Source organism: Sus scrofa, chromosome 10 (assembly GCF_000003025.6).
Source record: "Sus scrofa isolate TJ Tabasco breed Duroc chromosome 10, Sscrofa11.1, whole genome shotgun sequence".
Classification (NCBI taxonomy): Eukaryota; Metazoa; Chordata; class Mammalia; order Artiodactyla; family Suidae; genus Sus; species Sus scrofa.
This window is the reverse complement of record NC_010452.4, coordinates 15097024-15122946: the sequence shown is the minus strand read 5'-3', so window position 1 is coordinate 15122946 and position 25923 is coordinate 15097024. Positions and strand designations below refer to the sequence as shown.

Genomic DNA, 25923 nt, shown 5'->3' with positions numbered 1-25923 from the left:
GTATCCATGAGGATGCAGGTTCGATCCCTGGCCTTGCTCAGTGGGTGGCGTATCCATTGTTGCCACAAGCTGCGGTATATGTCGTAGACTCGGCTTAGATTCGGGATCACTGAGGCTGTGGTGTAGGCTGGCAGCTGCAGCTCTGATTCGACCCCTAGCCTGGGACCCTCCATGTGCCACGCATGCAGCCCTAAAAAGCAAAAAAAAAAAAAAAAAAAAAAAAAGCTGCTAAAGTTATCTAGTTATACACATAAAGTTATCTAATTCTACACATCCCTATTTGCTAATTATTTTCTGCAATACAGACGAATGTTTAGGGACTAGACAGAACTGATGCCAACTGAAAATGTGCAAAGCAATAATTTATATAAATGTACGAGAGAAAGCAGCAAAGGTAGAAAGAGGACCTCATATGAGGTCATCATTACCTTGTATCCAATTCAAGATTAATTACCATTAAATAAGCTTTTGCGTGTTGTTCCAGCATGCACTTATCCAAATCCCATCTGTCCTTTGCAGTCACCCCAAATGCTTCTAGCTCCAGAAGCCTTCAAGTTCTGTACAGGCAGAATGAACTCTTACCTGATCTTGCTCTGGGAGCCAAAGATGATTTACCTTACCACAGTATGCACTGCTACAAATCATTTAACGTAAGACTGTAAGCTGCTGGAGAACAAAGATTTTCTTTGTATCTTCAGTCTCTAGTTCAGCCTTTGTTCTACAGCAGACAAATCAAAGTCTGCTGAATGGGTCAGTTGTTCACAATTAGCTTAAAATTCAATACACTCCATTGATAATCAAAGGCAACTGCTAAAGGTCCTAGAATGAGTACAATCCATATTTTATCCTAAAATGCTGTAGCAACAATTCAATGACTGGTATCTTTGTAAAAAGTTATATAAATACATTTATACATAAATGCATTTTAAATACATAGATCAGAATTGGCAATTTGCTTATGATCTATTGTTTCTGAAGGAGAAAAAGTACATTATTAAAAATACATAGCACATGTCTATATTCACCAAACTGTATTAAGAAATTATTAACTTGACAATACATTTTTCTTGTCAATTTTTTTATTGTGCTACGTGCACAAAGAAATGAAATTGTTTACTGTATTATGTTTAGATCTTTAAATTACTCATTTAACAAGTTCATTTAAATAAATTTAATATTCGGTAAATGACAAGCAGCTTAAATACAAGTTTGATAACTAATATTAAAAAATTAATAAAATGAAAGTCATAGTCAGATTTTCAACAAGGCAATGTAACATTGATCACTAACCTGACTAAAAGGCCGCACTCGTACTGCCACCTTCACTCTGTCAATACTTGGCATAGGCATTTTCATCATTTTCCCATTATTTGTATTATTATTTGGTAAAAAAATGTAGAGACTATACTGCTTATGCCTCACACCAGGACATTAAAAAAGCTTTGCCAACAAAAGCAGTTTGTTTCTAGGTGATCAATTATTAATGGTCCATTCACTACATGCTCTCAGTTACCTGTCATAAATTATTTTACAACCCTTACTTATTGATGAGTTTTATAGCCTACACCAAGTACCACCACTTAACTGCACACAGTCACATTGCAGAGAACAGAGTGGTTTTCTTTAGCTTTTTCCACATCTACTCACTCTTTCCCCATCTTCAATACTCTGCCTGAGGTCCTATAAGAATCTGTCAGTTTTAAAACCTGAATATTTTAAGGGATTTCTGTGATTCATTAGCAAGCTCCTTGACAGTAAGACTATTATAAAAATTTGTTCACACTTCTCATTCTATCAATATTAGGCACATACAAAGTGCACTGAATAGCCATGAAACAAACCCTTATAAGGTGCACTCAATAGACTACTCAAACCCTTCTAAGAAGTTGCTAGTCAGCAGTGAACCGGTCAGTCTAACCTGGATAATTAGTCTCTGAATAATTAAGAGACTTCAAAGATAATAGCCTTTAAGCTTGCTGAATAAGAAATGCCAACATATTTAACCAATGCATTACTTAGAAAATTACTAATTTGAGGTAGAATACATAAAATCTGTTAAACTACAAAAAAGTGGCAAAATTACATGCCCATAATTCAATTTCAACATACTAACAGTACCCCCAAAACTTATCATTAGAAATCTTAATCACAGAAGCAAAGTGCATAAATAATAAAATAGCAACTTAAAAAAAAACAACAACAGTTCAATTGGCCTCATTTTAAAATTGGTCTAATACTTTTAACTATAAAGAAAATGGAATCAATACCTACTAGCATATAAAATCATTATTAAAACAGAAATCCCCTCTCAAAAATCTAACAGACACAGACTACTGAAGTATACGCTTTATTTAACATTCCAGTAATAAGCCATATTTACATATTATATAAATGTATGAAGTCTTAATATAAAATAGAAAAAAATGCCTGGACTAAAAGAGTCGTACTCCATATGGAGTTACTTTACCTAGTGAAGACCTCTGTTTACAAAAATTTACAATAATTTATATAAATTACTTTCTTCCAAATTAGACAACTTTTAATAATCCACACAATTCTGATGACTTTACAAATAGGTGTACATTAAAAACTTGAAAAAAATTACAGCATTTTTCTGCGCAGAACTTGCTTTGGGAAGGAAGACACTTTCTTCCTGCTCCTTCCAAGAGTTTTTCCTGTCACTTCTGCGGCCCTTCTTGGTCTGCTCTTTACTCCATCGACTGGGCTGGCCAGGGGCGAGATCAGCTTAACTTCCACTGGGGGAGGTGACCAACTTTCCTTTTCTGTGTTTCTGAGATAAAAAGATAATTCACATAAGAACAAATATGTTATAATAATATAAAATGTAATTGACTTCCCAATATAGGAAAGAAATGTTAGGTATTGCCCCTTCCTGGTGCTTTTATTTTATAAAGGAGAAGTGAAATAAAACTTTAGTCATATAAGCTAATTAGAAAGAGTTACGGTTTCACATGATAGAAATTTTTCTTGATAATCGGGATACTCAAAACAATTACTGCTGAATTTTTGTTTAAACCTTTCATATGTATTAATAAATACTGGTCGGTTACAAGGAGTTGTCAGTCCATGGAATGAGAGCCCAGCAGGCCCATAATAAGGTGTAAGAGAAATGGCAATTCTCAAACGCCAGCAATTAGCAACTGGGTATATATTTTCATATATGAAGTAGTTTCCAACATACACACAAACCAACTTATATGTAAAGTGTTATTAATTATAGTCAAAATCTCTCATTAAATACTTAAAGTAAGATAAAATGGATTACTTTGTACTTTTATGAAATTCACTTTTATGAAACTTCAAGCACAAATAAATCTGAAATGGACTAATATCCCCACTGATGAATTTTTTAAGGGCTGCACCTGTGGCATACGGAGGTTCCCAGGTTAGGGGTTGAATCTGAGCTGTAGCTGCCGGCCCACACCACAGCCACAACAAAGATCTGAGCCGAATCCGCGACTTACACCACAGCTCATGGCAACGCCTGATCCTTAACCCACTGAGCGAGGCCAGGGATCGAACCTGTGTCCTCATGGATGCTAGTCAGATTCCTTTCTGCTGAGCCACAACGGGAACTCCCCCATGGATGAAGTTTTAATTGATATTAGTGAAACAATCACAGGATTTTTCAGTTTTTAACTACTTTTACTGATAGGTATCATCTATCTTTACTAAGGAAAAGGCAAAATTTTTGCCACTCCCACCCCTAACCCATTGCAAAAACAAAATTCATTGGGTACTCAACCACCCCCATCCCACTACCCTTCAAATGAATGGGTGTTCATGCTACACAGTGAAAGCCACCTTCGGCAGTGAAATCTAACAATTACATGGAGCCAGGGAACGCCCCTAAGAATTACCCTTTTCTGATGAGGTTAATTTCTCTTTGAAGACTCTTCTCAAATCTAATTTTAAAAAACTAGACAGAAAAAAATCACAGCATAGAAAAAGCCTTACTTGCTTGCTTGTCTTGTTTTTGTGGTCCGGGCTCTTTTCACTTGTTGCTTTTCCACAGTTTCTACTGATGGAGCATCATCTTCCTACAGGTTAAAAATTTAAAAGATCAACCATAAGTAATTAAATACTTAAAATCTAAATTGAAAAAGTTCTATCCTGAGTCATGGAATTCAGTGCTAAATGAACAGTGTTAAATGAACTAAACAGTGCAGAGTGAATTCAAACTCAACAAATATCAAAGAGACTCCCTATATTTTCTGGTAGAAACCCTGGTCATCGAGGATGGCTGGTTATCCCTCTTCCCCACACATTCAACTGATCTCCAAGCCTTATCAGTTTGATTCTGGAATGTTTCCATGGACCACTGCCCTTTTGTTTCACTGCCTCTGTCTAAATCCAGGCTCTTGGTGCTGCATGAGAATTAAACTACCAATGACTATTTTTTCCTCCCTAGAATTCATTTTTCCATCAAAACTACTTAAAAATACACACATAGCTATTTGCTAGTTTGTGAACTTCCTCATGCACTACCAGGCTTCTGTGCCTTTGCATCTGCTGTTTTCTCTTCCAGAAATGCCTGTCTCCTTTGCCTTCTGTCTATAAGGGTATATAGATCTGGGTATAATGATTCTTATCACACTGAAATAACCATGTGCACTTTTGCCTCTTCAATTAAACTGAGCTCCTGAGAGACAAGGATTCTGCCTATTTCTCTGTCAGTCTTTGTCCTTGCATAGTAAATGGCTCATGGCCAGTTTAAGAAATGCCTATGGGGAGTTCCCAACATGGCACAGTGGGTTAAAGATCCAGCATTGCTGTAGCTATGGCATAGGTCACAGTTGTGGCTCGGATTTGATACCTGGCCGGGGAACTTCCACATGCTGTGGGTGCAACCATAAAAAGAAAGAAAAAGGAAATGATCGTGAATTAAAATTAATAAGTATTGGAGCTCCTGTCACGGTGCAGTGGAAATGAATCTGACTAGGAACCATGAGGTTTCGGGTTCGATCCCTGGCCTTGCTCAGTGGGTGCAGGATCTGGCGTTGCTGTGGCTGTGGTGTAGGCTGGCAGCTGTAGCTCCGATTAGGCCCCTGGCCTAGGAACCTCCATATGCCGCGGGTGCGGCCCTAAAAAAAAAAAAGCAAAATAAAACAAAAGATTGGTAAGTATAAGGGTCTTATGCTCACACTCAATCCCTAAATTATTTTATTTTAGAGTTACATGCAACTAGGTAATACAGTCAACTCCAAAACACCATCTCTCAAAGTGTGGTCTCTAAGTGACACTCTAGGTCAGCAATCTGTATTTTAAATAAATACATCCAGATAATTCTGATGAAACACTAAAATTTAAAAACCTTTCTCTAATAGGTAATAGGCTGCTAATAATATACCATGAGTAACATACCAATCCATCTTAAAGGTAGGGTCTGCAAAAGTAGGACTCAAGAGTATAAACATCTGCTCTTTTTAAAAGAAGTTTATCCAGGAAGCATTGCTTTAAGAAATAAAAAGCATGTATAAATACACATACAAATAAAATCATGCGTTTCTTACCAGTTTGTCTATAAGTTTCGATGTATTAGTTAAGTTTTTTTGCCTGGTCCTTAAAGCAGGAGGTGAGAAGACAAATTGAGAAGATAAATCTGAAACTAATTCTTTCAGCTGTGCAGGAGCCTCTATTTTTTTAGCTAAAAAAAGATAAAAAGAAAAAAACTGTATAAATTTAATTCAAATTCATATAAAAATTCAATCAAAACAAAACAAAACAAAACAAAAAAAGCCGTATCTGTGAAGTGGAATGAAGGGCAAGAAAAATGACGCACAATAAAAAAGGTACAGCATATGTGAAGGTTTGAAATATGGTATGTGGCAAACCAAAGGTTTTCGGCAAGTCTATTAACACCATTCTTCCAACAGCGTTTGCTCACTTCATGTCTCCATGCCACATCTTGGTAATTCTTGCAATATTTTAAACTTTTTCATTATTAAATTTGTCATGGGGATCAGTAATCTTTGATGTCACTACTGCAAAAACATTACTTGCTTAAAGCTCAGATGATGGTTAGCATTTTTTAGCAATAAAGTATTTTATAATTAAGGTGTGCACATTTTTTAAGATATAATACTAATGTACACTTAAAAGACTACGGTATAAACATAACTTTTCTATGTACTAGGAAACCAAGTTGGGTGTGTGACTGACTTTATTCAGATACTCGCTTTAGTAATTAATGGTATGGAACTGAACCCACAAGTATCTTTCAAGTACACTTGCCTGTGTAATCTGAGCTACTCTGCTTCATAATTCCTACTTTTTCAAAGGCAAGGTTTTTAGTTTAAAAAGCAACTTTATTTACAAAGAGACTCAAACCCCCTTTCCTCCTAGATCATTCTGAGCTAATTCTTCCAAGCAAGAAGAACAATAGAAAAATGCACATCATAAAAGAAAAAAAAGTAAGCAGAGGAAGTAATAATCAAGAAACAGTTTGATAGGAAGATATTCTATAGACAAATATAAATGGTTTAATCAAGAATTACATGAGGAGTTCCCGTTGTGGCACAGTGGAAACAAATTCGACTAAGAACCATGGGGCTGCAGGTTCAATCCCTGGTCTCACTCAGTGGGTTGAGGATCTGACATTGCTGTGGTGTAGGCCAGCAGCTACAGTTCTGATTGGACCCCTAGCCTGGGAACCTCCATATGCCTCAGGTGTGGCCCTAAAAAGACAAAAAAGAAAAGAAAAAAGAAATAGTTGAAAATATGTAATTAAAAACATTTATCCCAGACTCAATCTCAAATATTTTCCTGTTTTTATTAAAGGGTCTCTATTAATGGCCATTAGCAATGTATTAATGGAAGTGGCATGGTGCAGTTGAACCATGAAATTAAATCCCAGCTTCCGGATTTATAAGCTGGGGACCAAAGGTAAATTACCTAAACTTCTCTGTACCTCAGTTTCTATAAAATGGGATTAATACCTATAAAGTTACTGTGAAGATTATAAAGGATTAGAATATTGGTACTATATAGAAAGCGCTTTATAGATGTTTGCAAGTTATGATGTTACTACTTCAAAAGTATAATTTACAAATCTTTAAAATAAAATTCTCAATGTCATTTCACCTACTGGGACAATCAAGAGTTCTATTAAGATGCCCAATTCTGCTTTTAAAGCATGTGATTCTTAACAAAAAAGAGAGGTGAGATCAGAAATAAAAATCATCTCTGCCCCCAGCTGATAAGTAGCATAAATGGCACTGGTGGTAACTTCCATCCTTTGGAGTTAAACACACAAGCAAATCCTTTCTATGAAAATGATATGTTCTGCTTTTCTCTTTCCAGGCTACCTGGAGCAACAGCTTCTTTGGCTTTTCAAAGACTAGCTCATATTCTTCCCCTATAGTTTTCCCCTGAACCAAAGGAACAAAGAAAGAAATACAAAAACATTATCACATGCAAAAATGTTCAGCCATACCACTCCTTCCATACACTTCCATTAGCCAGACAATACTTCCTCAGAAAATTCCTGAATATTTAACAACTGGCTCTCCCTGGCCAGCAGGAGTCAGCTCCAAGACACCACCAGTTACTTATTACCTGAGTGATGCAGGTGCTCAGTTTTACTGAACTTCAATTTCCTCACTGTAGAAAGAGGGAGGTAATAGCTACCTAAGCTATACCAAGTTATAGTGAGAATCAAATGAACTGAGAAGGCATCCCCCAGTATAGCCTCGGGCATACAGCAAACTCTTCTCAAATACTGGCTGCTGAGTAATGGAATTAGAGAAAACCCAGTGAAGTGTCAAGCTCTATATTCTTTTTAACTAGTGGTTCTAAGATATCTGTATTTTTTGCCATGTTTCAATTAAACAGAGGATGGGCTCCAGCTTTCTAATTATGTAATTTTGTATCCACTCTTCTCTATGCCCCCTACCCCTACCCTGAAGGAGCTTTTTAAATAAAACACAAGTTAAATAGGCAACAAGGAACATAAGATATTGTAAGAGTATAGAAACTACAGTCTTGGGGTAGAATAAAGGGACATGATACTATTGTAAAAATTAAACCAATGTCAAGTGAATGATAGGATTTAAAAAGTCATGCTGAAACAGAAAATTCCTGAATCTAAAAATAAACTGTGAAATATAAAATCTTTTAATTTTACTATTAAAAGATCCAAAATGGAAGGGTTTTTTGGGGGGAGGGGGGATTCCCTATAACTACAAGTCATTGTTAGGAGAAAAAGTCCATTAGTGACTTAAACACAACCTAATCATGTTTGAAATGACAGAATGTTAAGCTGAAGACTCTGAATGAGATGAAAATTGTGCTTTGAATTGAAATAAAAGTACCTTTCTCTTTCCTTGGAATCTTTGACACAGGAGGAGAAAATAAAGACTCATTTTTTGGTTCAGAAAGGTCTGGCAACAAGACGGCCTTGCTAGATCTAGTCCTTGTGCCACGGGAAGATTTAGTCAAAGCAACTGTGGCAAGCAATTTTTCCTCTTGGTCATCTACTTCTTTGTGTGTCATTTCCTCGTCTATGCATTTTTCTGATATTGAGCGTAATGGACGTTTCTGGCTTTGGTTTTCAGTCCTTTTTGTAGGCTTTTTCTTAGAGCTCACTGGTGTAGCAAGTTCTTCACTTGGCACAAAAACTGATGTTTCTAAAGCTAGTTTTCCAACCTCAGTATTTCCACTTTTCGCTGGGGTATTTCTTGTGGATCTCCTTTGGATGTTGAGACCTTCTCTCGTCTCAGGACTTCTTGCTCCCTTAACAGCCTTAGATTCTACATCTTCAGATGGATTGGTTTTTCTTGGTCTACCACGTTTTCTAGGTGTAGCAGGGGTATCAAATTCTGCTGGAGGCTTCCGCTGCGATGAATCAAATTTGGAATCTTCTACAACATCCGATGCACTACCTTCTCTCTTTCTAACCCTTCTGTTACGCTGAAGAGGCAGCTGCTGTTCAGTGGACTCCCCAGCTGTACTTTCAGAAGTTTCCAAACAAGCACTCCTCAATTTTCTGGTGCTTCTGCTAGGACTTGCTATTTTACTAACTTTCAAATCATTGATAACTTCAACACTTTCCTGATTTTCTACAGATTTTTTGATTCTCTTCGGAGTCCTTTTTGTAACAGATGAAAGCTTAACATCTTTTCTAAAAGAACTTTCTTCAGTCACTGATTCCAACAACTGAGATGATTTTACTCTTCTTAATTCCCTACCTGGAGTAGCTTCTAACTCTTGTTCCACAGAATTAATATCTTCTGATGTGTCTTGATTAATTTCTTTCTTCCTCCTTCCCCTCCTAGGAGTAACAGAATTTTGAGGTGTTTGCTGGTTCTGAGATATTCCTTTGTCATCAGAAGAGGCACTTTCAAAAGCTCCTGAAATTTCTTTTGTTTTTCTAGTTTTCTTCATAATGGAAAGCCCCAGCATCTCAGGAGTAGCAACATCTGCTGACTCTTCTTGATGTGCTGATTTGACACTCATGTCTTGGACACGTCTTTTCTTGCGAGTTCTGGAGGAAATCATGTCATTAATCTGGCTGACATTTATAGTCACTGCACTTGTTTCCTGAACAGTCTTAAATGGAGTTTTGGCTAACTTGGTGGAACACATTACCTTTTGGCTTATTAAAGGTATATTGTCATGAATGGACTGTTCCATTGTATCTGAAGTAATTTCTTTACTTCTTGTGTCTTTAATTACATCCAATAAATTTTCTGCAATTGCTACTTTAATTGGTTCAGGCACATATGGTAACGTCTCTACCTTCTGGGACTCTTGATCACTAGTTAGGACAGATGGCAAATTTGCAACATGTCTGTGACTATCATTTTCCCTACTGCAGGTATGTTTTTCCTCAGTTGCTGCATTAGCTGCTTTAGCTAACACATTCGATGCTGCAGAATCACCTGTCTCTATTTCTCCTTCTTCACCTTCCAAAATCAAGGTAAAGTTGCTCTGTGCCACAAAAAGTTCCCTATCTACTTCAGCAATGTCGCACTCAGCAGAGTCTTTACTATCAGGCAAGTCACAAAATTGTTTCTCAATGGTATCAAAATTGTATTGAAGCTTAAGAGTTCCTGAGGGATACAACTCATTAAATGAGAGATTCCTAGCCTCTTGTCCTGAATCTTGAACTTCAACCTTTTCATGTTCAACCACCTAAAATGAATTAAAGATGACACTATTAATGTATATATTTATTTTAAGCTAAAGCATAATTTTTTAATGACCATCTTACTCATGGTGTATGAACTGTTAAACAAAAACTACATTTGATATGGCATATATTTATGGGTTTACTTTATAAAATATCTATTTAAGCGATTAGACTTTCTCATTCAGTCAAAATAAGTAGATAGAAAAAGATTGAGATTTTGAACGGAATTAAAGTAGAAATTCTACATTTCCCTGGCTAAAAAGACAGTCTTTAACAAAACCTTAAGAATTATTATTATGATGCTAACAGTTGTGAGAATTTAAGGACTTATTCTATTCTTACCCCCCACCCAAAGAAAAAATTAACCGGAGAAAAAGAAACAACCCCCAAACTGTGTTTATTAATGAATAATCCCCAAATTACCTAACTAACCACACTTTTTCTAAACAGCATGATCCCCATAAGGTTGAAGAAGAATTCACCTACATAAGCTCCCTTGGGCTAGACTCAATCCTCTTCCCTTTGCTGGGGCTGCATAAACCATGAAATTCCTAAGGCTTTCAAGTTCAGTACCTCTCTTGCAAGGGTTTGGTGGAAGAAGGAATGGTCCTTGCATTTACCTTTTGGTAAGGGAAGGGGAGAAAAAGGAGGAGGCAGAAAGTAACAGAGAGATCTCCTGACCAAGAAGGTAGAACATCACCACCCACCTAGACAATGACATTTTCCCACTCCCCAAACATTCAGTGAAATGAAAGACTGGAAACACCCAGAAATGAGGATTCCCACGTATACTGTGCCCACAAATCTTATTAGCTTCCCAGATGAAATAATCAGGACTTTATCCATCTACTTCACAGTGAGAATACTTTTGAAATTTAATATGGATAACTATGACATTTTTATGAGTTCAACTTCCCAAATATTATATAATCATATTTCTATAAATAATTAGAAGAGGTGATTTTTCTTTATCTCGAATTCATTTATCAAATAAACGTTGACTGGATAATAAAAGCAATTTGGTGGAATTTTTAGGAGCCATGAATCATATTAAATACAAAAAAGTCCTTCTGGAATGTATAGGAAGCCGCAGCCAGCAGAATATCATTTTCCCACAAGTGTGAATGGGGGAAAAAAATCCTATTTAACTCAATTATTTTCACACATGCTCTAGATAGTTTTGATGTAATACCTGCCTCTAGAGTAGCCAATATCTATTTTCTCAAAGCTAAAGTAACTTTTCATTTGAACTGGATACTAAGCAAAAATTAAATTCTTTAAATTGTGACTTAACAACCATTTTCTTTTCATGAAAAATAATTTCATACTTAAAAGATGTGCTCTATATAACTCTACAATATATTTATACTTTTTAAGCAGAGATTTTATAAAGAGGTTTTCAGATAGCAGTCAAATAAACAAATACATTAGATTTGAACTACGGTTTGAAACCTAACTAAACCAAAACTAAAAAACAAAGAAATAAAAAAATTAATTTTTTTACATGAATTTCTTGAGTATCAGGAGGATCATCAGAAATTGGAGGCTTTTCTTCTGGTAAGTCAACACGTGCTTTTAGTACATCAACTTCTATTTCATGATCTTCTTTTACGTTCAATGCTACTTCCTGGTCAAGCCTATGTTCAGAGATTGCAGGGCTTTCAGAGATAAGAAGCCCAGAGCTTCCATTATCACCAAGGACATCGGCCACAGCTGAAAGAAAAATGAGAGTTAATCTTCCATATTTTAAACTAAAAACAAAAAAAGATAACGTGCACAATTTGGGAAGCATACAGAGGGGGAGGGCTGCACTGCACTTTGCATTTCCTTGAAAAATTGCCATAATGCCAAAAAGTTTCTAACACCTTAAAGAGGAAAAGCCTATGATTGATATATTATTCCTGACTCATCAGTATCCAATCAATTACTCAGGTTAAACAATAATACATGTTTGCTTTCCACAAAGATAAAACACAAGATTAAAGCTCAGTTGTTTGTTCCTCATTAACATGAAAATTATGCTTAAGGGTGATGATTAGATAACCAGCTATCCTTGTTGAGATATTATAGAATTACATGAGGGACAAGCAACCTGGGCTTTGACCTGGCTGTGAAAAGGACTAGATATCTCCCATTTGGCAGAAAGAATCTCAAGAACCCCAAAATACCACTTAAATAAATTAGGGGGTGGGGGAATCATAAAAATAATTCCTCCTTATCTTTCATCTTCCTCTTTGCCAAAGTTTTGTATCATTAGCACTCAGAGGCCCTATTTGGATTGAGAGTTTGTAAATGACACAAAACCCCAATCACTGGGGGTGGGGGGTGCTGGATCTGAGCAATTCAATTAAAAACCATTTAGTGTTTAACAAAAACCTACTTAAAGGTTTTATAAAAAGACCAACTAAGAAAAAATATTTTCATACTTTTAACAATGAGGCAAATATCCCTAATATACAAAGACTGCTTATAAAACAAATGAAAGTTTTTCTACCTGTCAATTTGGCAAAGAGGAATGGGAAAATATGCATTTATTTTCCAATCATTAATGTATGAAAGGAGAAAACAACTCATATTGGAGAAAACAAAATGTTAAAAATCTCCACACTCCTTGATCCAGCAGGTCCATGTTTAGGAAGCTACTCAAAAGAAATAATGACATAGAATGTACAAAGATGTATATACACAGTAATATCCATTGTAGAAATGAAATAGTAAAATAAACAAAATAGGTGATCAGCCCAAAGTGTTCACCAATTAGTAATTACAGAGATACCATAGAATATCCATACTATGAAATACTATTATAGGCGTTCCCATTGTGGGTCAGTGGCAATGAACCCAACCAGTATCTACGAGGATGCGGTTTGTTCCCTTGTTCAGTGGGTTAAGGATCCAGCCTTTCCACAAGCTGTGGTGTAGGCCAGCAGCTACACCTCCAATTTGATCCCTAGCCTGGGAACTTCCACATGCCAACAGTGTAGCCCTAAAAATTAAAGAAAAAGGGAGTTCCTGTCGTGGCGCAGTGGTTAACGAATCCGACTAGGAACCATGAGGTTGCGGGTTCGGTCCCTGCCCTTGCTCAGTGGGTTAAGGATCCGGCGTTGCCGTGAGCTGTGGTGTAGGTTGCAGACGCGGCTCGGATCCCGCCTTGCTGTGGCTCTGGCGTAGGCTGGTGGCTACAGCTCCGATTCAACCCCTAGCCTGGGAACCTCCATATGCCACGGGAGCGGCCCAAGAAATAGCAACAACAACAACAACAACAAAAATTAAAGAAAAAGAAAAAAAGAAATGCTATTATAGCCATTAAAAAGCAAAGGATTAATCTGTATTAATAACATGGGAAAATGTGTTCAAATACATTAAGTGGAAAGTTGTTTTTTGACAATAAATAGCTAACATTTATTGAGCTTTTGTTAACATTTAAAGCAATTATATTTTATAGACAACAAGAGGTAGAGCTCACAGTCTTACACATAAGTAAGTACAGAACTGGGTTATAAACCCAAGTGGTCTGGTTAAATCCCTGGCACTCTCTACCCACCATACTTATCTCCTCTTTCAACATATGGGGAAAAATATACACAGGGGAAAAAAACTCAAGGAAAAGACACTTTCTTAATAATTGATTCTTAAAATGGGTAACCAGGTTATAGGGGTTTTTAGTTTATATGTTAGATTATGATTTCCTGATTATTCTACAATAAACATAATTACATTCTTAATGAGAGCTGGGGTGGGGGAGGCGGGGGCTTGGGGCAGTTCTACTCAAGCTTGTCCTAAGCCCTATTCATGTGACAGGCAGAAGGGTGTAATGGTTAAGAGCAGGAGCTCTAGAGTCAGACAGCGTCGACGCCATAACAGCATTGTTTTGTCCTCAAGTGAAATGCCTAGACAAATTCTAGGCATATACATTCAAGGTGTCTGCTTTCCCTAAACTGAACTGAGTTCAATGAGGAAGACCTATCTTCCTCTTCTCTGTGTCGCCCGTGTCTGAGAGGATGCACAAGAAGGAGGAAGAAGAAGAAAGGAGAGGGAGAAGGAGAAAAGAGAAAAAAAAAAATTCATTGGATTTTAAAAAAATTCCATGTATCTGTTAATTTCTCTGGAGCAAATTCAGTCATTTGTGATTATTTTCTAATAATAATAAGCCAACATTTTTTTTTTTTTTTCTTGGCCACCCACAGCATATGGAGGATCAGATCACAGTTGTAACCTAAGCTGCAGCTGTGGCAACGCCAGATCCTTTAACCCACTGTACTGGGTTGGGGATCGAACTGCATCCTGGTGCTGCAGAGATGCCATTCATCCTGTTGCACCACAGCGGGAACTCCTAACAAGCCAATCTTGGCCATAAGTTACCACAAACCCAGAATAAATATGGAAGTTGCCCTGTATAGATATCCATATCCCAGAAGATCAAAAAGCAGGGGCCTGGTTATCTACTTTGCTCTTCTTTAACTATGCCTATAAAAACCATTCTAAGGCTTCCACTATTAGAACCATACACTGCTTAGAGGCAACCCACTGTTTTGACAGCTGACACATGTCCTCTGAATTCTATTTTTAGCCTGGGAAGTGACTGGAGAGGAATAAATGAGATAAGAAACTCTGGACAATAGACTCTTTTGACCTAAGAATAGACCACTCCCTGTCAAAAACACTAAAATGAAATAATTCTAAAGTCAAAATAATACATTTATTGTTACCTGTTCTAATCGTAGAGGTACAGGTTTCAATTGACACTAGGCCTTTGTCTAAGACTGGTACCATGGACTCTGGGGTGAGGATACTCCTTTAGAAAAAGAAATACATACTTTAGTGTGTAAGAAGATCCCATCTGCTTTAACTTGCTTTAATCCTACCCCAACTCCTACCTTCCATTTTGTTGATGAAAACCAAAGTGCAGAGAAATTAATACCATGCAAGTTCATTTTGAGTAATACCTATAAATTACAAGTGAATTTAGAAACAAGTAATGCTGTATTTGTTTTTCCCACTTTCTAACATTTTATTTGGTTGAAAAAAATAGCATGGCCTGTTAAAGCTACAAATAAAATGATTTAAAATGCTACTCAGTATATACATTTATGCCAATTTTTAATTAGCGGTGGCCACATTCTTCGAATAAATCTATCTAATATTATGGATGCTTTCCCTACATACTCAGTAGAATCAGATTCAATATTTTAATACTAACTGCAAAGAGTATGATAAATGACTCAGAATGGGAGACCAGTGAGACCTGTATTAACCTGCTTGAAAAAGTTCTGGAAATATGCTGACAGTGGTCCCTTCTTATTCTGAGCTGGCCTTTCCCTAAACCCAACTAAAACATGCTGATTTTTTTTTTTTTTTTTTTGCCAAACCCGTGGCATGCAGAACTTCCCAGGCCAGGGACTGAGCCTGGGTCAAAGCAGTGACAATGCTGACCTTAACCGCTAGGTCACCAGGGAACTCCAAAGCATGCTGATTTTTTTTAAATGGGATAAATAAATTATAAAGTAAACTGAAGAATAAGTAGGTATTTGGAATATACACATTTATGTATAGATATATTTTTAAGACATCTCAATCAAAATGTTAACTATAAAGAAGGATAACTAAAAATCAATAACTAAGTAAGTTTACATTTAAAAAGGAACAAGCTTGCCAAGATGGTGAATATTTGCCTAGGTTGCCACTGATGACCACAAAGTGACTGTTCTTTGCTCTGTCACTATTGTAAGTATCCATCAGATCCACTGCGATAAATACTAGTTTTCATAAAAATTTTAAAAACCTTAGAATTAAACAATGAAACAATCCTGATAATCCTTTCAAAATGTTTTCTCTCACTTTTCCCATGAAGGCCTGACAAAGACTGCAGTTAATCAGGAATTCTCTTTCTCAGAAATAAAGCGCATGGTTGAGTTCAATGTGTAAGAGGGTGACTATTATATGCTGACTTTTGTGGGTGGGTTTGTGAAGTCATTCTCAGGACTTAGAATGAACCATTTACAAGGTCTTAAATTATGTTTTATGTGGGTTAATATTAGTAAATTACCCTTACTACTCCTTGATAACTGAAGCTGCAACTTTTTTTTGTATCCTCTGCAGCAATGTTTCTCAAAGTGCTGATATGTCTAGTCTTGCAATGAGATAAGGAATTTATGTCAGAAGGTCAATCAATTACTGACTAGCTAGCTGACTTTCAATAAAGGCAGCAGTATACCGATTTATATCCTAATATAAGCTGCTATCTTGTTGCAGACTATAAGTTATTTGGGAACTGGCATCAACCCTCTTAGACCACATTTCAATCAGCAGTGCCCTACATCAGCCAGTACACTGCCTAAATGTGTAAGTGCTAAACGAAACTGATTAATTAGGAGCATACTGGTTCAAGCAGGAGTTCCTGTCGTGGCTCAGTGAATTAAGAACCTGACATAGTGTCCATGAGGATGTGGGTTTGATTCCTGGCCTCGCTCAGTAGGTTAAGGATCCAGTGTTACCACAAGCTGAGGCATAAGGTGCAGATGTGGCTTGGATCTGTTGTTGCTGTGGCTGTGGCATAGGCTAGCAGCTACAGCTCCAATTCAACCTCTAGCCTGGGAACTTCCATATGCTGCAGGTGTGGCCGTAAAAAAAAAAAAAAAAAAGTTCAAGCAGCCACTGAAAAACAAAATCTGTTAAAGTCTGATATCAACCAAAGGGCAGGGAACAATACTCCCTCTGAATCATCCCCCATTTATCACCCCGAACCACTGAAAGTGGGAGATCTTAGAGAAATGCATGGCTGAGAGTTAAACTTTTAGTTTTCAACAAAAATAAAATCATCAAAAGATATTAGAGAGTTTTCCCTCAATTCATCATGTCTCTAAATATTCAGGAAATGTCTGCTACTATTCTAAGATACCATGATAACTACTGAACACACAGTTGTACAAATGAATTTCTTTCATAACAGAAAACATTTCAAAATGGAAATGTCAAAGATCTAATTAAGAGCTAATCTTTGCATAGAATACTTACTACCACTTCACAGTTTCATTAACCTTTATTAATATTAGAAATTTTCTCTATAAACTTACCCTTCATGAATTGATGATACACAAGAAGCTTCAACTCCTTGACTGGGGCTTAAGTGATTTAATTCCGAAAGTGCGCCCTCTGCAACTAAGAGATCCCTTGTTTCTGCATCTTCTAAAGTGCACATAAATCATACAGTTAAGAACATTTTAAATTATTTATGCTAAATGTTTACGATTACTTACGGTCTTGTCCTAGCTTTTTAATAAGCTGTTGGGTCTACTTTTTTGTACTCTGAGGTTTACTCCCTTGGCATTAGACTCCAACAGTTCCTTCTTCTAATTCTCTTAAGCTAGGCCAAGAGGCCCCGTCAAACACCCTTTTTAATCTACCACTCTTAATTTTTGCTTAACAGGCACTGTGGCAAGGGGTTTTACATTTTACAACTCTCTTAATCCTCAGCATTCAAAGTGGTGGTACTATTACCCCTGTTTTACAGATGAGAAAACAAAGGCATACACGGTTACACTGCTTATCTCAGATCACAAATCCAGAAACTGCTGAACTAATAAGCTTCAAATCTAACTTGTTACACTCTAGAGTTTATGCTATATAATCTATCATAAGAACAATAAAAAATTCTATTTGAGACTGCCTAATCATTTTAGTACTGATCAATGAAGACACTGCCATGAACATCCTCATCTAACGCTTACCATTCAAATATTTTAGTGGAATACAGCACAGCAAAAGAGTAATATAAACTTTTAAACATATGCTATTCATGAAGATAGTCCAAAATTCTTAAAGCAATTAATAATGCATGTTTATTAAATAATGCATATGTAAATTAAATAAGATGTCATACCCCAAATTTCCCTGGATTCGTACTTTAAGAAACATTAGTTCAGCTTAGGCAGAAAAATACTTGCCCAAAGAAATCACTGTGACACAGCTATTTTAAGTATTTGGTTTTACAGATTTAAAGTTAGGAATTACCTTTAAATAAGCTTGTTAAATCTGTGCAAGGTTAAGAAACATAGAAATAGGCTAAGTTTTCTGATCCACCAATTCTAAGCCAAATCTTTCTCCTTCCTGGTGTCCCACTGGTCCCTTCCATGTCCCCCAGTGCAGCATTTATCAAACTGCACTGTACACGTTTACTTTATATAGTCCACTAAGCTCTAAGTTACATGTGGGCAGATGCCACGTGTACTTTACTTGTTGTCAATCCTTAACACCAAGCACAGACAAAGGAGGAGCCCATCTACTGTATACACATTAGGGATTCAAGAATTTTTTGACAGAAGATGAATATAAAGACAATGAATTTGTGGGCCTTTGGACATTTATTTTCACTTTCCAGTGGTTGGTTTTTTGTTTTGTTTTGCCTCATCTATTTAAGTTTTACTGAAGTTACAGGTGATTTACAATGTTGTGATAATTTCTGCTGTACCAATGATTCTTTTGGGGATGGGAATGGAGAGTAGAATGAACTTCCTGTTTTCTGAGCAGCCTTCTATAAAGTTGAGGCTACTGGATGGATGAATTAATCGAGTCTGTAAAGTCAATATTATTATTTCTCATAGCTACAGGAAGACCTTAAGTCAGACTACCTTAAGTCAGACCGACACCTGACATTTCTTCCTTAACCATTACTGTCCTTCCTCCAAATTTCATTTCCAAATGAAAACAGAACACACCAAAGTTTTCCTCTCTTCAAATCTCCTATTTACTTAAAATGAATGGAACAATCTAAGTAAGCCATATTTCTAAGTGGAAAGAACAATATATGTATATTATGACTAGAACCTACTGTACTGTGATATGTTATGCTTTTCTTATGGTAGAAAAACTTCTGCTATGAATTTTGCTGAAGGCTATCAATGGCCATTCTGAACATCCAGAAATGAGTTCTTACCCATTTGTTTCTCCAGGTCTGGAGGAGTTACTTCTGATTCAAACACATCTTTATCACTGTCCTTCTCACTTTGTCCAGTTAAATTAGTAATTAATTCAGTAGAAGAGCTCGGTGGCATAGAGGCCATGAAAATATCCTCCAAGTCTTCTGGTAATGGAGCATCCTGATACTCCAAGGTAGTCTGGTCTGATCTGGTTGAAGCATTGCTATGTTCTACACTAATATCCAGTTTCTCCAAACCCTGTGAAGTTGTATCCTGTGACTGCACATCCACTTCTTGATGGTCTTTTTCAGGACTACTCATGGAAAAAGATGTTGTTTTATCTTTGTTCTTCTGCCATCCAGTTTCTGCTGGAACTCCACATTTATGGAAAGGTTCAGTAATGAACACTTTTGTTTTGCTGTCATCTGCGGCCTGTTAAGTAAAAGGTTTGAGGTAAAAAAGTGTACTAGTAAAAGTCAAGTCTAAGCTATCTGCCCCAATCACACCCACCCTTCCCATGTTCCGTTTTTCTCCAAAGATTTTTCTTAGTCAAGATTCACTTATTCTAAATCCATTCCTTCCAGATTCATGATTGAAAGTCAATGACTATTAATGATTCTCTAATTGGTAATGGATCAGTAGTTCCAAAAGACTAAAAACACAGAATAGGCAAGATGCCCAATCAGCACCAACCAGTTCCTATTAACCCACAGTGGAGCTCTGAAGATGTATCCCCCTAAAAGGACAACCAATTAGGAACTTAATAAAAGAAGCAATATGATATAGATTGAAAAAATAAATTTACAAAAAAACATGGATCTTAATTCTAGTCCCATTTCTGACACTAAATAGCTATTTGGTTATAGACAATTTTACTTGGTGCTTCTACCCCTATTTTCTTCACCTGTAAATTGCGGGTAAACAATGCCCTAAAAGTGCCTTTCTGAACTAACATTTTCTGATTTTATGACTATCTGCAAGACTTTATACAAAAATCAAGAGTGACATTATTTAAATTGATTTGTCAAACTGTTTATTTACAGAAGTTTATTAATTAGTAAGTCTGTTTTTTTGGCCCAATATTATCAAACTTACTCCAGCAGCCCATTCTGTGGTCAAGCCTTCTTCCATGAATGAAATTCTAGTTTCTTTGAGTCGTAAAGGAGGAGTAAGAGACCTTCCAGGTGATAGAGAAGGAGATGCTAACGGTGTTGTTCGCAGACCAGACCTTAGGATGGATTGAGGAGTGAATTCGGCAAATCCAGAGGAAGTAACTGACATGGCCAAAGTCTTAGCTTTCTAGGGCAAAGAGCAAATTCAATTCACCATCAGTGTTTGTAAAAGGAACTTACATAAGGACAGAAAGAGCCAAGTGAGTCACAATGGTGGCTATATTCTTATTTCCAATAAAAAGATCAACAGGAGCTCCTGATGTGGTGTAGCAGGTTAAGGACCCAGTGTTGTCTCTGCAGTGGCTTGGGTTCAATCCCCTGCCCATCGCAGTGGGATAAGGATCTGGTGTTGATGCAGGTGTGGCTCAAATTCAATCCCTGACCTGGGAACTTCCTTACACTGGGTGTGGCAAAAAAATTTTTTAATTAAAATAAAAAGTTTTAATACAGATTACTGGAAAGAAAACACAGAATCGTATTCAGAGCTTAGTACACATGCTCTGATTTGACACCCAGTAGCTCTATAAATAAATAACAAAATAAATAAAACAAGACAAAATAAAATAAGTAAAGTGCTAAGATAAATTATTAAACTATTGCTTAGAAAACTTTGGTTAGGTGAAAGAGATGATACTGTATGATGAACAGAAACTAGTTTAATTATAGCAAGCTAATCTAAATTAGTAAGACTGACTTTAAGAATGTTTTAGAAAAAATATAATTTCATCACATGGATCCAACAGTAACTGAATTATAAGAATTCTGATGGTTTAATATAATGAATAGAAATATTTAGCAAGAAACTAGTTGGAAATAATTCCTTTACTTAGCCTTTCTTCTAAGGGACTAGGAAACAGATTTTCTAAAGGACTATTAAACAGATTATTGGATTCCATCAGATCACTAAATTCCAGTAGATCTGTTACAAGATTACATTATATTATATTTTATTTTTTTGTAGGGCCGCTCCCATGACACAAGGAGGTTCCCAGGCTAGGGGTCTAACTGGAACTACAGCTGCTGGCCACAGCCACAGCCATGCCAGATCCAAGCCTCGTCTGTGACCTACACCACAGCTCACAGCAACGCTGGATCCTTAACCCACTGAACGAGGCCAGGGATCGAACCCACAACCTCATGGTTCCTAGTTGGATTCATTTCCATTGCACCATAACGGGAACTCTGAGATTATATTTTATATTTTATTCCCTTATTTAATCTCATTTAAACCTAGCTGTAGGGAGTTCCCGTTGTGGCTTAGTGGTTAACAAACCGACTAGGATTTAAGAGGACATGGATTCGATCCCTGGCCTTGCTCAGTGTGTTAAGGATCTGGCGTTGCCGTTGCTGTGAGCTGTGGTGTGGGTGGGTCCCAGACACGGCTCAGATCCCACATTGCTGTGGCTGTGGCATAGGCCGGCAGCTGTAGCTCTGATTGGACCCCTAGCCTGACAACTTCCATATGCCAAGGGTGAGGCCCAAAAAAGAAAAAAAAAAAAAAAACAACCTAGCTGTAAAAAACATAAAATGTGTTTTTCAACAGAAACATCAGGAACTTAATCTTAGCAACCTTCTTTTCAACATCTTTTAATAACTATTTGGGGACTAGCATTTATTGAAGTATCTTTTATACAATTTGAAAAATAAGAATTCCCTGGCTTCGCTTTTTTTCTTTTGCTTTTTAGGGCCACATCTGTGGCAAAAGGAGGTTTTCAGGCTAGGGGTCTAATTGGAATACAGACACTATGTTGAGTTCTTAACCTGCTGAGCCACATGGGAACTTCCCCTGGCTTCCCTTTAAATGCTGGATATCCAGAAACACGGGAAAAAAAAAAAGTTTCTGGGACTTAATCCAGAATACTGGACAAGGAGCTTGGTGATAACATGTGTAAAAACACTTTGACAATGGGAAGGTAAAAGCCAACTGTTATCAGTCATCAGAAGTTCAGTTTTATGGTTTCTCAGCTAATAATTTATGAGAGAGGGGAAAGAAAAGGCAATTTAAAGGTAGATACACTGAGGAGTTCCTGTTATGGTTCAGTGGTAAAAACTCAACTAGTATCCATGAGGACGCAGGTTCAATCCCTGGCCTCGCTCAGTGGGTTAAGGATCTGGCATTGCCCTGAGCTATGGCATGTAGGTTGCAGACATGGCTTGGATCCTGTGTTGCTATGGCTGTGGTGTGCTGTGTGCTGTGGAGCTGCAGCTCCAATTCAACACCTAGCCAGGGAACTTCCATATACCGCAGGTACGGCCCTAAAAAGACACACAAAGACACACACACACACTCTCTCTCTCTCTCTCTCTCTCTCTCTCTCTAACTGCAGTGGCTCAGGTCGCTGTGGAGGCATTGAGTTTGATCCCTGACCCAAAGCAGTGAGGTTAGAGGATCCGGTGCTGCCATGGCTGGGGCACAGATCACAGGTGCAGCTTGGATTCAATCCTCTGGCCTAGGAACTTCTATATGCCAGTAGAGTCATTTAAAAAAAGAAAAAGGGGAGTTCCCATCGTGGCTCAGTGGTTAATGAATCCGACTAGGAACCATGAGATTGCAGGTTCGATCCCTGGCCTTGCTCAGTGGGTTAAGGATCCAGCATTGCCGTGGCTGTGGCATAGGCCAGTGGATACAACTTCAATTAGACCCCTAGCCTGGGAACCTCCATATGCTATGGGAGCAGCTCTTAGAAAAGGCAAAAAGACAGAAAAAGAAAAAAGGAAGAAAAGAAAAAAGAGTTCCCATAGTGGCCCAGTAGAAACAAATCTAACATTCATGAGGACACAGGTTCGACCCGTGGCCTCACTCAGCAGTTTAAGGATCTGGCGTGGCCGTGAGCTGTGGTGTAGGTGGCAGACACGGCTTGGATCTGACATTGCTGTGGTGTAGGCAGGCAGCTGTAGCTCTGATTCAAACCCTAGCCTGGGAACCTCCATATGGCTCAGGTGTGACTCTTTAAAAAAAAAAAAAAAAAAAAAAAAAAAAAAAAAGGGCACTAGATAAGGAAATAACAGCAAAATGAATCAGAAATGGAAGTTTGTTTCAAAAAAGCAAACCCAAGAATGTACAATGTTAGAATAACACAAAACCTTGCTTTACTTTCACAACAATGTCATTGCTAACCTTGAGCATGACGACTGTTTATGTAAAGTTTGTTTATGAAAATATAAAAATATGGTAAGCATTTTAGAAAGATATCCACAGAAAAGAAAAAAGGAAAATAAAGGCTTAAAGCCCCCAATACCTAGAGACATCAATTATAAATAGCTTATTTCTCTCTGCTACTTGAAAAGAACTTCTTAGCTTTACCATGAATGCTAGATACGTAATACTCACCTTAACTACAAGAGGAGTTTCAAGTAAATGTAATTCTGAAGCCCTAGAAGCATTCTGACGCGATTCTTTCAATTGTGAACTGAGAGACAATGAACTGGATACCAGGTACAAAGGAGATCTTGGGGGGATGTGCTGAATAAACCCCAAACACTGAGAAGGCTGGGGAACAGGTTGAACAACCAAATCCAGCAGTCTGTAATCACAGTATACATAGAAATAAAAAATCCTGGTAACATATCTAAGTCATACTGAAGAAACCAAAGAATTAATATTCCATTTATTATGCAATCCATTTGCTACAATTCACTTTCATCAATACATAAAGTTCTTTCACCTACAAGTGATGTACATAATGAATACTGGTTTATTCACCTCTATGGTTTTGCTGATCACAATGAAGAGTAGACTCACCCCCGCCAAAAAAACCCCCACAAAAACAAAAAAAACAAAACCTGTTAATTTTCTCAAATTAATGAGGCTACTGGCAAAACACAATGCTAGGATTCAACTAAATGGTTTTCTATAATGTCCTAGAGATTCAGTTCATATCAAATGATAATAATGATCTTATTGATGACTTGTATTTCAGCATGCAAAGTCCAAAGAGCTTAAAAACTTAATCTACAGATAAATAACAAACTTGAAAGTGAAATGTTCAGGCTACAACTTCTCTTTTTTTTCTTTTTAGGGCTGCACTTGCAGCATATGGAGTTCCCAGGCTACGGGTCTAATCAGAGCTGAAGGTGCCAGCCATGGCCACAGCCACAGCAATGCCAGATCCTTAACCCACTGACCAAGGCCAGGGATTGAACCCACATCCTCATGGATACTAACTGGGTTCTCAACCCACTGAGTCACAACAGGAACTCTAGGTTACAACTTCTTGTGGACCATGTACATAAAGTCACTCCTTCTTTCCCAATTTCCTAATGGTCTATTTTACGGCTACATTTAGTAGCAATAAAAACACTACCTTTTTATTTTCCCAAGATGTCTATGTTGACTCAGTGAGAATAATCAGAAAAGTACATGTTTAGTGACCAGAAATAGAGTTTTATACTTGTTATGTCTTTTTGGTCATTCTATCCCTTAAGTTCAGACAAGATTTTTGCAGTCAGAGATGGCAGACCAACAGAAATCATAAGTGCTTTAAGATTCAGCCATTATCTGTTGGGAAATATTTATAAGGAAGCATTTTTTTTTCCTGTAAATAGAGGGTCTTCGCATTTGTTATTCTGTACTAACTGTAGCTTTGAGACTTCTACCAAACCAGGAATATTCAATTGCTAGACATTTCTTTCTCTATTGTTTGTTCTGTTTCTTCCTTCCTTCTTTACCTCATTGGATTCAAATTTGTATTTGTAAACTGTTTGCTCACTCTTTACTTAATTCTTTTATTTTTTGGCTGCGCCTGCAGCATGTAGAAATCCCTAGGCTGGGGACTGGATCTGCACCACAGCAGCAATCTGAACTGCTGCAGTGACAAGGCCAGATCCTTAACCCACTGCGTCATAAGGGAACTCCTGCTTGCTCACTTTTACACTGAGCTATTCCAAATAGATGTTTTGTTAAATGCCTTGCACTGTGCCAGCATTTATGATTAAGGCACCTATTTATGAATGACTGCTCCTCAAAAGAAAGGTCTGTACAACAAATGATACCTACTGAGTAAAAGCAACTCAAGTTATATGTGAAAAAGGTATCAAGAAAAAATTTTTGATTATGACATTTTCTGGAGAAAATGTAGACAAAGTAAATAAACCTCAATCAACTCTATTCCATTTGTGTTAATACAGCTTGAAAGAATTTTCATTATACTTCTTTAGGTGTTTAGGCCATTAGTCAACAGTCTCAAAACTTTTATTACCACTCCCTTCTTAAACCTCAGTATTCAAGTACAAATAGACTGAGAAAAGGTGACTTATAGGAAAAATATCAAAACTACTGGTATGAAAACAGAATGTCAGTAATAATGACTTGTACTTGAAGCAATCTTCCACCATCTCCTGAGCATAAAGAACCTCAATCTAATATAATCTAATCCAAAAAATGTAAAATTCTTTCAAGACTTGAAAATATGTCCATTATGTACACTAAAAACAGCTCTGGCTCCAATCATTTTTTATTAACTTAGTCTGAGTATATTATTCTTAGTATCACAAATCCAGATAACTTTATTCCCACAAAATAACGTGGGAATGCAAACAATAAAAAATTTGCAACAATTACGGTCATACTATTAAGACAAGGAATCATGACATTAAGAGACAATAGTGGAGTTCCCGTCATGGCACAGTGGTTAATTAATCTGACTAGGAACCATGAGGTTGAAGGTTCAATCCCTGGCCCTGC

General features: G+C 37.1%; 1 protein-coding gene across 3 annotated transcripts in view; it reads right to left on the bottom strand.

The window, feature by feature from the left end:
- Positions 1062-25923, bottom strand: part of AHCTF1 (AT-hook containing transcription factor 1) — a 79718-nt gene continuing 54856 nt past the window's right edge. For all 3 annotated transcript variants that reach the window (XM_021064442.1, XM_021064443.1, XM_021064441.1), the window contains 10 exons: positions 23572-23764; positions 20164-20367; positions 19086-19500; positions 17227-17338; positions 14863-14948; positions 11658-11866; positions 8334-10155; positions 5535-5668; positions 3979-4061; positions 1062-2791 (listed from right to left, as the gene is read on the bottom strand). In XM_021064442.1, coding sequence (XP_020920101.1) covers positions 2602-2791; positions 3979-4061; positions 5535-5668; positions 8334-10155; positions 11658-11866; positions 14863-14948; positions 17227-17338; positions 19086-19500; positions 20164-20367; positions 23572-23764 — 3448 coding nt within the window. In that variant the 3' untranslated portion in view covers positions 1062-2601. The remainder of the gene's footprint in view (positions 2792-3978; positions 4062-5534; positions 5669-8333; positions 10156-11657; positions 11867-14862; positions 14949-17226; positions 17339-19085; positions 19501-20163; positions 20368-23571; positions 23765-25923) is intronic.